General features: G+C 37.4%; 1 protein-coding gene across 19 annotated transcripts in view; it reads right to left on the bottom strand.

Moving 5' to 3' along the window:
* Positions 1 to 17,278, bottom strand: part of N4BP2L2 (NEDD4 binding protein 2 like 2) — a 107,103-nt gene that overhangs the window by 76,674 nt on the left and 13,151 nt on the right. For 5 of the 19 annotated variants that reach the window (XR_013536207.1, XR_013536208.1, XM_008998107.5 and 2 more), the window contains 3 exons: positions 11,347 to 11,435; positions 10,567 to 10,643; positions 8,096 to 8,242 (listed from right to left, as the gene is read on the bottom strand). The exons of 2 other annotated variants lie outside the window; for them this stretch is intronic. Coding sequence is in view for 12 of the 17 variants with exons in the window: in XM_008998107.5 (XP_008996355.2) it covers positions 8,096 to 8,242; positions 10,567 to 10,643; positions 11,347 to 11,435 (313 nt within the window). In the remaining 5 variants the exon portion in view is untranslated. Of the gene's footprint in view, positions 1 to 6,206; positions 7,593 to 7,880; positions 8,243 to 10,566; positions 10,644 to 11,346; positions 11,436 to 17,278 lie in introns of those variants that run through there. 12 more of the 19 variants (XR_013536209.1, XR_013536210.1, XM_054256749.2 and 9 more) reach the window with 7 other exon arrangements.

Consider the following 17,278-nt stretch of genomic DNA (forward strand, 5'->3'; position numbering starts at 1 on the left):
AGTACTGACCTATTTTGAAATAATGCCTGAAAATTAATCAGGGTAAAAAAAACCCAAATCAGCCGGCCGCGGTGGCTCACACCTATAATCCCAGCACTTTGGGAGGCCGAGGCGGGTGGATCACGAGGTCAAGAGCTCGAGACCATCCTGGTCTACAAGGTGAAACCCCGTCTCTACTAAAATACAAAAATTAGCTGGGCATGGTGGTGGGCGCCTGTAGTCCCAGCTACTCGGGAGGCTGAGGCAGGAGAATTGCTTGAACCCAGGAGGCGGAGGTTGCGTTGAGCCGAGATCGTGCCATTGCACTCCAGTCTGGGTAACAACAGCAAAGCTCCGTCTCAAAACAACAGCAACAAAAAAAACCCAACTTACATAATCTAACAATCCATTTATTGGACACTATACATTTCAAATGCTAATTAAATTAAGAAAATTAACTTAAAGCCTTAAAGCACAACAGTATATGTAAGTAATTCAATGGAAAAAATGCTCCTGAAATATGATTATCAAGTATATTGATGTTTAATTTACAGAAAACATTTAAACATTAAATAGCATAAACTCTCAATCTTTTTTTTTTCTTGAGATGGAGTCTCACTGTTGCTCAGGCTAGAGTGCAGTGGCATGATCTTGCCTGACTGCAACCTCCACCACCTGGGTTCAAGCTATTCTCCTACATCAGCCTCCTGAGTGGCTGGGATTACAGGCATGCGCCACCACGCCTGGCTTTTTTGTATTTTCAGTAGGGACAGGATTTCAGCATGTTGGTCAGACTGTTCTCCAACTCCTCGCCTCAGGTGATCCACCCGCCTGACTTCCCAAAGCACTGGGATTACAGGCATGAGCCACTGCGTCCAGCCCAACTCTTTTGACTTTTAAACAGAATTCTAAATGGCCGCTTTAAGATTTCTTCACTCAACTTCCCTAATAAATCAATATACCTTATAACCTTATAACATAAAGGTACCATAAAGATGGAATCAACTCTTCACTGGTATTTCTTTTCAACCTTGGAAAAACACTAAATTTAAAAAAAAAGTAACTACGTGGCTTAAAAATAATACTGAGTTACAGTAGATAAATATGTCTAACATAACATAGATCTGAATCAGTTTTCTCTCTTACTAGAGAAATCATGTTAGGTAAGTTTTTTAACCTAAATTTGTTTCCTCTTTTAAAACCATTGTAGAATTGTGAAAATTCAGTGACTGTAACAATCACATTTAGATGGGGGCCTAGCACTGATGGGCATTAAATAAACAGCAGTTATTTAAATGGCTTTTATTAAGACTTTTTGCGACAAAATTCCTCTTTGTTGCAGCAGCACTGCACCATATAAGGAACCACTTGTAAACATTTAACTCAAAATAGTTATTAGCTTTCCTTCAAAATCATTCAGTTAAGGGCAACCAGCAATCACGACGTAATAGCAAATTCTGTAACAGTGAATTTCAACCTATTGTTTATCAATTAACATCCATCATCATATAATTAAATTAATGTAAATATTTTTTCTCAAATCTGTACATTTAAGTTCTTTCTATGCCATGTTATGAAATCCCCACCAATAATTAACACAATAGATTTTTATAACCTTTCCAGCTGTTTTCATATCTAAATTCTACATAACCCACAGGGTCAGGAAACTAACTACAGAGCTGTGGTCTATAAGCTCAACTTGGTTAAGTAAGGCTCAGAAGGAACAATGAGTTCAGTAGAATCAAAGAGGGAAAAAGAGATTATGTCCAGCTTTGCCAGCCACTTACCATTCCATCATCTTCATTAAAAATGTTATGAGGTTACAGGAGGACAGCTGGGCAAAAAATGAATAGAGTGAAAAAAAAAACATGTATACAAGAACAGATCATGAAAACAAACAAGATTTCTAAGATTAAGAAAAACTGAAAAGAAAAAAAAGAAAGAAAAAAGAAAAAAGAATGGAAAACAAAGAACCCACAATCCCTCCCCAAGTAAATTTTCTTTCATTTTGTTACGGTAAAAAAATAAAGAGCTCAGAATTACAACTGAAGAGACATTTTGAAAGTTGTATAATTATTATAATTACTAATTGTAAATCAACACCAAGAATAAAACTTTAATTTTACATGTACCATCTGAAAACAGTTAAAACTGCAAAATAAGAAAATAATGCAAATAATAAAGTACATTTCAATGGACTCTACTAAAACAATTTTAACCATGAATAACCATGATTCTTTTCCCCTTAGTTACTAGCAAAACTGAGAGGCAAACCTAATAGTTCCTCTCAAAATATTTCAATCTTCCCATCAATTTACAAAAAGTAGTTTAATTTTTTTTAAAAAGTAAATGGAAATACTAAAAACCAAAACAACACTTCGATGTGAAGTCCTCAGTTACTCACCAAAGTAGGTATAATGCTTGTTAATGCAACTGTGTCTAGTTTTGAGATTAGGGATCAGACTGCACCTGTGTCCATGCTACAGAAAAATTATGTATTTTTTTCACACTGAAATTTAAGAGAACTTATTGAAGTTAACAGATTCCATTCTGAGAAGTGAAGTATAAGTGTAATCATTACAATTATCATAACTGGAATGTGACAGGGTTATCTCTCAGAGAGCAAAATTTGTCAGGAGAAGGAAGAAAAAGATTACGAATGACTAAAATAAATTTCTATTGAATGAATAAAAAGACAAAACTTTTCAACATATACAGCTTAGCTTCTAGAATTAATATCTATTTACTGTTGAGCCTCTTTCCAAAGTTATTTGTGCTACTCCTTCTTCTTCTTCTTGTGCATAGAGAGTTATAATGTATTAAGAATTTTGGGCTGGGCACAGTGGCTCACATCTGTAATCCTAGCACTTTGGGAGGCCAAGGTGGGCAGATCTCCTGAGGTCAGGAGTTTGAGACCAGCATGGCCAATGTAGTGAAACCCCATCTCTACTAAAAATACAAAAAAATTAGCTGGGTGTGGTGGCACATGCCTGTAATCCCAGCTACTCAGGAGGCAGGGGCAGAATAGCAGCTTGAACCCAGGAGGTGGAGGTTGCAGCGAGCCAAGATCATGCCACTGCACTCCAATATGAGTGACAAAGCGAGACTCCCTCTCAAAAAAAATTTTTTTTTTCTGTAGGAAATATTCCAAATTACCGCTTACATACACGTATATTCTATTACAAACATTACACCAGTCAATGGACTCTAAATTACTGAGTAAATCATAACCATTCTTCTGCATGTTTTCTGAACTCAGTTGCAAATAATCATAATTATTGCCTTTTCAAGGTTTGCTCTGAAACTTACAAACCATGCAAAAATGAAAACTGAGGCTTAACACATTTGGCAATTTGAATCTACTAAACTGAATCAATCTGAATACTGCTTTGCAAAGTAAAAAAGGAATCAAAAGGACACACAAGACAATCACTAATCCCTATATTTTTAGGATCTATTTCGAGGAACTTAATACTACTTCTTACCATTCTAAGGACAGTATAAGAAGAAAATACAGAATACATGCAGGGAAGCCAACTGTTTTAATGATACCTTAATTTTAAAAGTAAAGATTTGTATGCCAATCTTATCAACAAACAGAATATTCATTAATCCCTTAATATAATCTCTCCTCAGAAAATTTACAAAGATATAGCTGACAATTTTAATAAGCAAAAACTTAATTTGTAAATGGTAGCTCCTGAAACTTAACTCTAAAAAATCATTAACTTAACCTACTCCTGCCACATTATTTATTTTGAATGTTGTGAATTATTTATTCTGAATCATAAGCTAAGACTCTGTAATTATTATAGACTAAGACATTACTCAATATGGATTGCAAACATCAAGGGAAAAAAAAGCAACAATACTTTAGCCCTTATTAGTTACCATATTCATGTCAGAATACTACATAAAACTTCAATAAAGACTGGCAAGCTTATTTGGTCAAGACACTAAAACACACAACTACAGTTCGAGGTTTTATACACCACCAATTTTCCTTATACTTAGAAAACACAGTCTCAAGGCCAAGCATGGTGGCTCACGCCTGTAATCCCAGCACTTTGGGAGGCTGAGGTGGGCAGATCACAAGGTCAACATGTGCATACAAAAAAAAAAAAAATTAGCTGGGCGTGGTGGTGTGAGCCTGTAGTCCCAGCTACTCAGGAGGCTGAGGCAGGAGAACCCAGGAGATGAGCACTATCTTAGTTAAATATGATTAATGTCCAATTTAATTATTTGTGATGGAGATGGTTAGAATGAGGTACAGCAGCAGGGGTCTATCCCACTAACACTGTATCTAGCTGGGTGCCGGTAATCCCAGCTACCAGGTAGGCTAAGGCGGGATGATCACTTGAGACCAGTTAAATCCAGTCTATTCAACACAAAGACACCTCCTCTCTTAACCCTGCCCGGACCAAGACTGTCTGAATAGGAAACTTTTGAAGAATTATAAATTTCACATTTTTATAGATTTTTAGACACCAAGCAGTGACTTTAAATAGTGACTTAGTATTTCCAGTGCATGTTCATTCCTCCAATGTTTTTAATTAAAATTAGCCACAATATTTAGGAAAACAACTATTTTTGTGCCTTAAAAATAACAACTAGGCCGGGTATGGTGGCTCACACCTGTAATCCTAGCACTTTGGGAGGCCAAGACTGGCAGATCACCTGAGGTCAGACCAGCCTGGCCAACATGGTGAAACCCCATCTCTATAAAAATTATCCGGCGCAGTGGCACACACTTTTAATCTCAGCTATTTGGGAGGCTGAAGCAGAATTGCTTGATCCTGGGAGGTGGAGGTTGCTGTGAGCCAAGATCATGCCACTGCACTCCAGCCTGGGCAACAGAGCAAGACTCTGTCTCAAAACAAAACAAAAAAAAACTAAAGCTGGTGCAGTGGCTCATGCCTGTAATCTCAGCACTCTGAGAGGCCAAGGTAGGAGGATCATTTAAGGCCAAGAGTACAAGATCAGTTTGGGCAACATGGCAAGAGCCCATCTCTACAAAAAATGTTTTAACATGCAAATATTAGCCAAGTGTCACGGTGCACGCTTAAAGTCCCAGCTACCCGAGATGCTGGGAAAGAAGACCTCTTGAACCTAGGAGTTTAAGGTTACAGCAAGCTATGATCACACCACCACACTCCAGCCCAGGTAGCAGAGCAAGTCCTTGTTTAATTTTAAGAATGTTAGTTTCCCTCCTAAGATTTACTTATTTGGACCTCATGATGCAACAGTAGCTGTCTCACTAACATTATAATGTAAAAAAAATTAATTGGTAAAGACTAATGATCTCTAAATGATTATTATTCAGCAGTTAGAACTAGGAGATGAAGACGAGTCTATAATCCAGAAATTTATTTTAAACTTAACATGAACATATTGCCTTATAATATTTCTCCCAAAGGCAATCCTCTACTTTCTGAAAATAAACTTGATTAAACATTATTCAAAAAACTTTTTTTTTTGGGATGGAGCCTTGCTCTGTCTCACAGGCTGGAGTGCAAGTGGGGCAATCCCTGCTCACTGGCAAACGCTGCCTCCCAGGTTTAAGCGATTCTCCTTCCTCAGCCTCTCAAGTAGCTGGGATTACAAGCACATACCATAATGCCCAGCTAATTTTTGCATTTTTAGTAAAGATGGGGTTTCACTGTATTAGCTAGGCTGGTCTCAAACTCCTGACATCAGGTCATCTGCCCACCTTGGCCTCCCAAAGTGGGATTCTAGGCATGAGCCACCTCACCCAGCTAAAAAACTAAATTTAAAGTATTACTGCTCTTTTTTTTTTTGAGACAGAGTTTCCCTCGTTACCCAGGCTGGAGTGCAATGGCGCGATCTCAGCTCACCGCAACCTCCGCCTCCTGGGTTCAGGCAATTCTCCTGCCTCAGCCTCCTGAGTAGCTGGGATTACAGGCACATGCCACCATGCCCAGCTAATTTTTTGTATTTTTAGTAGAGACGGGGTTTCACCGTGTTGACCAGGATGGTCTCAATCTCTTGACCTCGTGATCCACCCACCTCGGTCTCCCAAAGTGCTGGGATTACAGGCTTAAGCCACCGTGCCTGGCCCAAAGTATTATAACTCTTAAGTTTATGAAGACAGAGGGAAAGGGACACACAGTCTGCTTAAGAGTTGTTTCACCTGTCCCAAAATGAAAACCTTGTGTACGATTTTCAAACCGTGCTCATCTACAGAATAAAATACTCAGAAACCAAAGTTCAAATACCAAGTATTACTCTGAAATAAAATATATGAAAACATAGCTGAAGATGTATATGTATATAATATACATTTACACACAAAACAAATTAGCATATTCTTACTGTATCATATTAAGATGAGCAAATATATACATACAAGTGTTAAACAAGATAAAGGTAACATTCATTCAAATGTTAATGGCACCAAATAGTACAAATAAAATCATACTCTTATTTCACTAAAGACCATGTAATAAAGTTCTTGTTGACAGCACTAAATCTAGTGTTTAGCTTCACAACGTAAAAAGTAATATTTGAAGTTGAAAGGAATAGCAAAAGGTTTTAAAACAAAGAAATACTATGGGATTCAAGATGCGCTGGTTTAAGAGAAAGTTTAAAGGCCACATAGAAAGAATCATAATGCGCCGGGCGCGGTGGCTCACGCCTGTAATCCCAGCACTTTGGGAGGCCAAGGCAGGTGGTTTATGAGGTCAAGAGATCAAGACCATCCTGGTCAACATGGTGAAACCCCGTCTCTACTAAAAATACAAAAAATTAGCTGGGCATGGTGGCATGTGCCTGTAATCCCAGCTACTCAGGAGGCTGAGGCAGGAGAATTGCCTGAACCCAGGAGGCAGAGGTTGCGGTGAGCCGAGATCGCACGCGCCATTGCACTCCAGCCTGGGTAACAAGAGCAAAACTCCATCTCAAAAAAAAAAAACATAATGCTTAATTTTTTAAAACAGCATTGTAATTTTCTGGGGTTATTCCCTAAAAAGAGTAAATCAAAAATGTAAATCAAAACTTTTGAAAAAATGCTTTTCATAAGACATTGGGAACAATGGTATTGAAAGAGGTAGTAATATTTTTTCCTGATGTTGCAAAGAGAAATGCTTAATTATCTAAGTTAGTCTAGGTAAAGTTCAATTTGAAGGTAGGGGATGAAGGACAAGACCTCTGAAATGAATTCCATCTCAGTTTTTAATCTTAAGTGAAGAAACATGTCTTATAAAGAAAACTATCCAATAAGAGAAATAGTATGCTCTACAGAAAAATTAGTACTAGAAGACATTCTATAGTATAAATCCTCTTATGATCAATGTTAAGCAACTGTTCAAAATATTTTTTATATTAGAATTGTATCACATTAACTTGAACGAAGAGAAGCAAACATTATTAGAATCACTTTATGTTTTCAAGAACTGGCAAGCATATGGGATTAGAGATGGCTTGAGAAAAAGGATGATATGCACATGTATACATTACAAGATGAATATGTATATCACGAAGAAAATTCCCCAGATTGATATGCTTACCATCTAACATCTGCTAGGGAATTTTCTTCGAACCAAGTGATGTGCTGATTATAGCTCAGAAGTAATTTTGTCACACAGATCAATCAGCTGAAATGTAATTTTACCTAATGAATAGAGGAAACAACTAAGGTGCCCTATAATAAGTTAGTATTATCTTGCATATTTAAGGAAGGGAAAAACACTAACGTTTTATAAAAAAGTTAGATTTAGGTATGAACTATTAAAAAACTGTTCAATGATATCTATAAAACAGATAAAGTTAGTTTAAAATTCAATTGTAGAAAACCATCCTAGCATCTATCCACCACTCTACTACTCAGGTGTTTTCTTAACAGCCAAAAGTATTACAACAAGAGAATATAAAAGCATTTAAAATACAATTTCATATAATTTTTATTTACATGTTAACAACTTGCTGGGAACATTCTTTGTGTGGCAGTGTAGTCTTTTTTTATTTGAAGCTATTTAAATTCCAAGACAGGCTCACTAATTCTTTTTCCATTGCAAATAAACGTGTTAGCTGAAAATAGCTAATTTAGTGACTATCTGTGACACAGACATGATTATGTGAGCCAAGAGAGCCTTCCCACCTCTGTCTCCCCTGTGGAGGAGGAGGTCTTTGTGGGCTTTTGTGTGACGGTTCCACTGAATTCATTACAATAGAAATGGACATTTGATATTCATAACGATCCAACATCTGAGCAATCTTCTTTCGAGACACACCATGTTTATTCCTCCTAACAAAAAAGAAAAGGATTGTAAATCTTTGTTGCAGAATGTACAGGCTTAGTTAACTGTTTTAGAGGAAAAATATACAAATTCTGAATAATATACTGCAAATAAACAGTAGATATATTTCACCTGCCCACATTTTAGGTAAAAAGACTTATTATAAACTCCAGGTTTTTATCAATGTTTTAAAAAGGTGTAAAAATTCCATATATCACAGAAAAATGTTAGTTACATCCTCTTCACACAGAACTACCTATTCACTCAACCTGCTGACTATACCCCCCTTGTTAATAACAAAATTAAAGATTATGAGGTACTATTTTAAGAATTACAGAGGCTGGGCGCGGTGGCTCACGCCTATAATCCCAGCACTTTGGGAGGCTGAGGCGGGTAGATCACGAGGTCAAGAGATCGAGACCATCCTGGTCAACATGGTGAAACCCCGTCTCTACTAAAAATACAAAAATTAGCTGGGCATGGTGGCACGTGCCTGTAATCCCAGCTACTCGGGAGGCTGAAGTAGGAGAATTGCCTGAACCCTGGAGGCGGAGGTTGCAGTGAGCCGAGATCACGCCATTGCACTCCAGCCTGGGAAACAAGAGCGAAACTCCCATCTCAAAACAAAACAAAAAAATCGAACTACACCAGGTATCAGTTAAACTGGCTTTTGTTATATAAAGTCAAATTTATATTAAGAAAATAACAAATTTTAACAGTTCCTAAAAAATGTAATGAAGCCCTAACTCCATTAGCATTTTATCATTAATTTATTCATCATTACTCAAATATTTTTAATTTTTAGGTTTCTGTCTCTTCCACCTCAGGTATGGTATATACACACACAGCTAGGCAGGCAAAAAAAAAAAAAAAAACAGATATTAATACTAATAAATCTGTTTGTCTATCTCTACATGAACACACAGCATACAAATCAGAAAGCAAAAGTAGCCAAAGGAAGGCAAGGCAAAGGGGAAATAAATTAGTTGGACCCCATACACACAGTAACAGCCTGAAGCAAACTGAGGTAAGAGGGGAAAAACTGGTTTAAAAAAAAGAGGGGTGAAGGCTGAACAACTCTGTGAATGTACAGAAAAACACTGAATTGTATGCAGTTAAATGGGTAAATTGTAAGGGTATGTGAATTATATCACAATAAAGTTGTTACCTAAAAGCAGGTGGGGAGGTGGCGATGGAAGAGAATGAAAGAAAAAAAAAAAAAAACAGTAACACAGTGAAACACAGGAAACTCAGTGATATGAAGGGAAAAGGTAAAGGTAGACACAAATGGAAGAGCAGGATTCAAAGTAATAAAAGTCCACAATCTCTCACCACAAATACTGAAATCCAGTAAGCTGTGAAAACTCAGTTCTCCATTAACTCATTTGGCAGCAAACTCTAACCAGATCTGTACTCATTTGACAGCACAACCTACTCAGAATTGACTAGTCATGATTTGCTGCAGAAATATTAAGGTGTTTGATAATGACATGCTGCCCCAAACTCTGAAAAGGGAGTTAAGATTAGGTATATATGCACTATATTACTTTTCTAAAATCACTAAAACCTAAATTCCAAAACACACTGATTCCAAGGATGTTGGTATAACATTATAGTCCTGTAGTTGAAAAGATAAAAAAGTGGGAGCAACATGAAAGCACAAAGTAAAAAGTTGATGGGACCTAAAACGCAAAGGAGATGAAGGTGGACGGACAATGCCTATCCAAAAACCAGAGAAAAAAGGTCCTCATATTTAACGTTTCCTGAACCTACACTTTTATTCAATAAACTGTGAAATAATGTCAGAATTCACAAAAGAAAGAAGAAAAGCAAAAATAAATAAATAAACAAAAAGCAGGAGTTGCAATTCTCACATTTGATAAAATAGATTTCAAAGCAACAAAGATACAGTGGTAAAAGGATCAATGCAACATTAAGAGATCTTAATACCCAGATACATAAGACCCATAACAAGATTTAGACTCAAGGAGACAGAAAATTAATAAGGATATCCAGGACTTCAACTCAGATCTGGAACAAGTAAACTCAATAAATATTTATAGAGTTCTCCATTTTTAAATACACAAAATATTGATCGGTCATTATTAATACCCATTTTTAGAATGAAGCAATATTCCTGTTCTCTCTCCCTCTTTTTCTTCCTCTTTCTTCCTCTCCTTCTCTCCTTTTTTTACTTTTCAACATCCTAGTTCCTCATCTCTACTCAATACATTCCTCTGAACACCTGATTCCTTGTGATTCTCCTGTCCCACTGAAACCTGCAATCCATAAAAAAAGCAAGAAGAAAAGATGAAAAATTCAAGTGCCTTACTTTTCTAATTCTTCAGGATCAAATTTCCACCAAGTTTCAGGTTCATGAAACTCTACTCTGTATCCTTTTCCTATGGCCTACACAAAGGAAAGGAAGAAAAGAAAAACCCAGAGAATATTTCTTAAAGTAAAAAGAAGGCAGACAGATAAAATTTCATTTAGACAATATTATAAACTTGCTCGACCAAGAAAAATGATGCTTTATCAAATAATATGGTTTATAAAAATTAAGACTTAACTGGATAAATTTTGAGTACTATTCTCAAGATGAGTAAAAACTAAAAAGACGAGCCTGGGTATGGTGGCTCATGCCTGTAATCTCAGCACTTTAGGAAGCCAAGATGGGCAGACTGAGCTCAGGAGTCCAAGACCAGCCTGGCCAATATGGCAAAACCCTGTCTCTACTAAAAATACAAAAATTAGCTGGGCATGGGGGCACGTGCCTGTAATCCCAGCTACTCAGGAGGCTGACGCAGGAGAACTGCTTGAACTGGGGAGGAGGTTGCGGTGAGCCAAGATGGCGCCAGTGCACCCCAGCCTGGCCGACCAAGCAAGACTCTGTCTCAAAAAAAAAAACAAACCAAAAAACCTAACAAGACAAACATGTTCCTTAATAAGCATCATTCGTAATTTTTTTTAAAAAACTAAGCAAACCAACAAACCTCTTTAGAAAACAAAGGACAAATGTTTTAATAATTAAGATCAATCTAGCCAAAATTTTAGAATGTGAAAAAAATTGACAAGAACAAAAAATAAAAACTCTCTCATATTTCATATTTACCACTTCCACATATGGCTTCATTTCCCAAGCTTGTATATTAGTGTTATCTATTATAACTGGAGATCTTCCCTGATCGATAGCTTGCTTTGCTGAAATAAAATATAAATTTAAAAAATTTAAAAAACAGATTAGTTTAAAATACACAAAATGAAAGTTAAACATTATTAAGAAATGTGCTACATCTCTGTACTTAAAACCAAAACTGTGCAATCTCTTCAGTCAGTGTCATGAAAAAAAGAAATCCACTAGATTGAAAGGGAATTAAGGGACATAACCATATGCCAGGTGTATTCTCCAGACTGGATGCTGGCTTCGACAAACTGCCTCTGAAAGGCATTCTGTTGAACTGACAGCTGATAAAGCCTTCACGTCTAGAACTAAATTTCACTTACGGAAAATGTCAGATGTCAAATACTCAATTTACATCTGAATATAGACTAAGTATGAGAAGAGGTGAAAATTTATTTTGACAAGGCAAGATGGAGATTATTAAATGAAAATGGCAAGTTAAAAGGCAATAGTTCAATATGATCATATTTAGGTCAAAAGACACAGCTGGGGAAGATTTATGGAGATATTAAAAGTGGTCACCTGTAGATGGTAGGAATATTTGCATTTAATATTTTATGTGTATTTTCTCCTTTTTGGGAATGTTACCATAGATGATTATCTGTATTTTCTAATTTTCTATAATGTACAAATAATGCTTTTGAAATAAGGCTTATGTTTTTGAAAAGTTATGGATTTAAATCATTACTTACCAGCAAAACTTTATATACCAACTAGCTAAAATCATAGTTCAACTGACTTTGCAGATATTTCTTAGAACTATGGTCCTCAAATTGCAAGTTGTGGTAGAATGGAACTTTCCTAAACTATTATCTCCCCATTCAAATGTCATCTTTTCCACTACCAGATAAGAATCGATATCATAAGAAGCCACTGTTAATGACAGGAATATGTATCTCTCTTAGATATGCCTGCCAGACAAGAAAAATAATTAAGAACCCTGGATAAAATTTAAAAGGCTAAGGCCAGGTGGTGGCTCATGTCTGTAATCCCAGCACTTTGGGAAGCCAAGGCGGGTGGATCACCTGAGATCAGGAGTTCAAGACCACCCTGTGCAAAATGGCAAAACCCCTTCTCTACTAAAAATATACTAATTAGCCAGGTGTGGTGGTGTGCGCCTGTAGTCCCAGTTACGTGGGAGGCTGAGGCACAAGAATCGCTTCAACCTTGTGAGGTGGAGGTTGCTATGAGCCAAGATCACACCATGGCACTCCAGCCCTGGGCAACAGAGTGAGACTCAGTCTCAAAAAAAGAGAAAAAGGGGGCCAGGCGCGGTGGCTCTCGCCTGTAATCTTAGCACTTTGGGAGGCCGAGGCGAGTGGATCACAGGGTCAAGAGATCGAGACCATCCTGGTCAACATGGTGAAACCCTGTCTCTACTAAAAATACAAAAAATTAGCTGGGCACGGTGGCGCATGCCTGTAATCCCAGCGACTCAGGAGGCTGAGGCAAGATAATTGCCTGAACCCAGGAGACGGAGGTTGCGGTGAGCCGAGATCGCGCCATTGCACTCCAGCATGGGTAACAAGAGCCAAACTCCGTCTCAAAATAAAAAAAAAAAAAAAAAGAGAAAAAGCCCGGAGCAGTGGCTCATGCCTGTAATCCCAGAACTCTGGGAGGCCAAGGCAGGTGGATCAAGAGGTCAGGAGTTCAAGACCAACCTAGCGAAGATGGTGAAACCCTCTCTCTACCGAAAATACAAAAATTAGCTGGGTGTGGTGGTAGGCACCTGTAATCCCAGCTACTTAGGAGGCTGAGGCAGAGAACTGCTTGAACCCAGGAAGCGAAGGGTACAGTAAGCCGAAATGGCGCCACTGCACTCTAGCCTGGGCAACAGAGTGAAACTAAAAAAAAAAAAATTTTAAAGGCTGAAGCGAAACCAAACATTGAATGTTTTCACTAATAAGCAGGAGCTAAGCTATGAGGATGCAAAAGCATAAGAATGACACACAACTCTGGGGACTCAGAGGAAAGGGTGGGAAGAGGGTGAGAGATAAAAGACTACAAATAGGGTGCAGTGTATACTGCTTGGGTGATGAGTGCATCAAAATCTCACAAATCAATGCTAAAGAACCTAGTCACGTAACCAAACACCTCCCATTCCCCAATAAACTATGGGGGTGGGGGGAAGGCTAGAGCAAAATGCAAGGATATGGACATTTTCTCAGGAGTTAGAATTCAAGCCACTAAGTTCAACAGAATGAAAACATTTATACAGATGTCTAGGACAGACAGAATGCTAAAGGTCAGTTAGAATAATAACTATGGTGAAATACATGTTTGGGAGATGTCTCTAAATATCAAAAGAAATTTAGAATTTGGGTCACAAATAGGTACCATCACGTATTAGTGCTAGCTTGGTGCTGGCACCAAGACAGTATCATCTGCCACTGCTCCGTCTCTAATCACAGTGATCATATCTTCCATTCAAAACCTTATTAAAATTATTATCCTAATATCTGATAGGCTTACACATCCAAGGAGTTGTGTCCTAGAAAATAAGCTTATTGACCAAATAAATTTCTGGTTTGTAGGAATGGGGAATTATCTTCTTTCCATTATCATCCAATACCACTGTCTAGTACATTCCATGTGAAAAGAGCTTCTAAGTAAAAACATGTTTGAATATCCTATAGTTTTCTTAAGCAAATAAACTATCATACTTGTAAGAGAAGAATTATACTTTGGAGAAATTTTCAATTTTTAGGTGTTCTAAAATTAATTTAATAATAATGATGCAGCAGACAGAATTTCATAGAATGGTGTCTAGCATTTAAAGATACTCAATTCCATATTTATTATTCTTGTTTAGTAAGATACCATTATTCCATTTAGCGAGTATAATTTACATAATTCAAATGACATAAGCATTTTAATGTAACATTCTGTACTAGTCTGTTTGTTTTTTAAGACAGAATCTTGCCCTGCCACCCAGGCTGGAGTGCAATAGCACGATCTCTGCTCACTGCAGCCTCAAACCCCCTGGCTCAAGCAATCCTCCTATCTCAGCCTCTCAAGTAGCTGGGACTACAGGTGTGCACCACCATGCCTGGCTAATTTTTCTATTTTTTTGCAGAGAAGGTGTCATCATGTTGCCCAGGCTGGTCTCTAACTCCTGGGCTCAAGTGATCCGCCTACCTCGGCTCCCAGAGTACTGGGATTATAGACATGAGCCACTCCATCCAGCTATGCTAGTATTGCAAAGAGAAAAAAATGTCCCACACAAACTTACTAGTTTACCAAAGGTATACTGGCTCTGCTCACTGTCTATTCATTCAACTTATCAACTAATCTTGCTCCCCTTAACTGAAGACCAGTAACTCCAAACATTTTCAGAATTGCAATACCATCATTATTTGATTTGAGCAACAATGTTCTATGGCATTAAAAAAATTAAAAAATTAGTATTTTTTGAAATTGCTATGCCACCCTCTAACACATTTGGAGAAATCCTGGAGTGTTATAAAATCAGTATCAGGAAACAGTTTTACAATCAAACTTACCCGATACTTAAACATTCTTGTAAAACTATAAATTGTAACAGGGTGAAAAGTTTTTACTTGAAAACATCCTTAGCCAGGAACTGTGGCTCATGTCTTTAATCCCAGCACTTTGGAAGGCAAAGGTAGGAGGATCACTGGAGCCCAGGAATTTGAGACCAGTCTGGGAAACACAGCAATACCCTGCCTCTACAAAATAAAAAAAAAAAAATAGCTGGGTGTGCTGGTGCATGTATGTAGTCCCAGCTACTCAGGAGGCTGAGGCAGGAGGATCCCTTAAGCCCAGGAATTCAAGGCTGCACTGAGCTATGATTGTGTCACTGCACTCCAGCTGGGGCAACAAAGCAAGAGCCCAACTCCAAAACACACACACAAATATCCTCACTGAAATTCCTTTCTGTATTTGACAATCAAAAAAAAAGCATTACTATTTTCCTTGTATATACTATACTTTAGGACAACCCTAGTTGGTAGCCTTGAGACTAGTTCTTCATGACAGAGGAATTCTATTAAACATAGAAGAAATAACTAACCTAAAAATTACCATTTTGCAATTTTGAATGAAATAACTGACTCAGGAAACAATTTATTATTATTGGCTAAAACCATTAGATATAAGGTTAATAGGGAACTTGATAACAGACAGAGGGAAGAGGTTGGCCCTGTGAAGCTACCGATTAAGCTTATCACTACTAAGAATAGGACAACCAAATACCTGCTTGCCAAAAAAAACAAAAAAAAAGTTGAACCTAATCAACCCTGTAGTCTAGAGCTAATTTCCATTCACAGAAAACATAGGAGTAAGAGGAGCAAATTAAACGCTTAACACCAAGAAGCAAATAGACAACTACAGCATGTGGAACATTCTACAGAACAAACAACCTAGTTTCTGCAACAAGCTAATGGTATGAGGGTTAAAAGAAGGAAAATGCTATGAGTTAACAAACAAAATTGTTTGTTTGGATCCCAATTCAAACAAAATAACTGTGAAGAGATTTTTAGGACAACAGAGGAAATCTGATTACAGATTGGGTTACATGATGTGAAAGAATTGGTTTTTTTTTTTTTTTTTAAATGCTCGATAATGGTATTGCAAAGATGTGACTAAGTAAAAGAGTTAATTTGAAATGCATAAAGTATGATGTCTAGAATTTGCTTTAAAAAGAAGAGGGAGTAAAAAACAAAAAGATAAAAGCCCATATACTAAAATCTTAATAACTGATAATTCTGGGTGATGAGTCTATGAGGTTCATTACAGTCTCTTTAATCTATGTTTAAAAATTTTCATAATAAAAGCTATTTGTTTAATCATCAATCCATTCTTTTTAAAAATAACATAGTATATATATTTACTTATAGTTCTAGATCAACACTTTCAATTCGGACTGTGCATCAGAATAATCTGGAGAACTTTCAAAACAAAAAATACCAATGCGTAGGCCCCACTCCAGATTAATTAAACCAAAATATCTGAAGCTGAGGCCAGGCACTTATTTAAAAAAAAGTTCCCAAGTAATTCAAATGTGCAGCCCAGGTTAAGAACCTGTATTAATGATAAGCAGAAACATTGTCTGCTAAAAAACGTATTAAGTAGGTTTCCTGTAGAGCAATATCAATGAGAAAAACTTTTTTTTTTTTTTTTTTTTGAGATGGAGTTTCACTCTCGTTACCCAGGCTTGAGTGCAATGGCACGACCTCGGCTCACCGCAACCTCCGCCTCCTGGGTTCAAGCAATTCTGCTGCCTCAGCCTCCCGAATAGCTGGGACTACAGGCACGCGCCACCATGCCCAGCTAATTTTTTTATTTTCAGTAGAGACAGGGTTTCACCACATTGACCAGGACGGTCTTGATCTCTTGACCTCGTGATCCACCCGCCTCGGCCTCCCAGAGTACTGGGATTACAGGCGTGAGACACCGCGCCCGGCCCCAATGAGAAAAACTTTTAATGTTCATAACCAGTATATTAAGCCGTAGAAAACATTAGCATTATTCTCAGGGAAATAACATTTTGGGACTACCTAACAATGGTACAGATCCAGAGTTCTCTGAATTTACGCATAAAGTATAAAATAAAGCCTTCCAAAATATCCCATACTGCTCTTATTTTACCAGCTTATACTGATTCACTATTTACAGTTTACAAAGCATTTTATCTAAATTCTCTGCTTTTCACAAAAACCGTGATCAGGTAGGGCAAGTATATTTATCTCCACCTCTTAACAGACAAAGAAATTAGATCTCAAAGCTATTTAAACGGCTTGCCTAAATTCATTCAGCTGGTAAAAACCCAAGTTGAGAATAAAATCTAGGTATTTTGACTCCTAGCCAAATATTCTATCCCGGGAGACTTGGCCCAAAACAA

Source organism: Callithrix jacchus, chromosome 5 (assembly GCF_049354715.1).
Source record: "Callithrix jacchus isolate 240 chromosome 5, calJac240_pri, whole genome shotgun sequence".
Classification (NCBI taxonomy): Eukaryota; Metazoa; Chordata; class Mammalia; order Primates; family Cebidae; genus Callithrix; species Callithrix jacchus.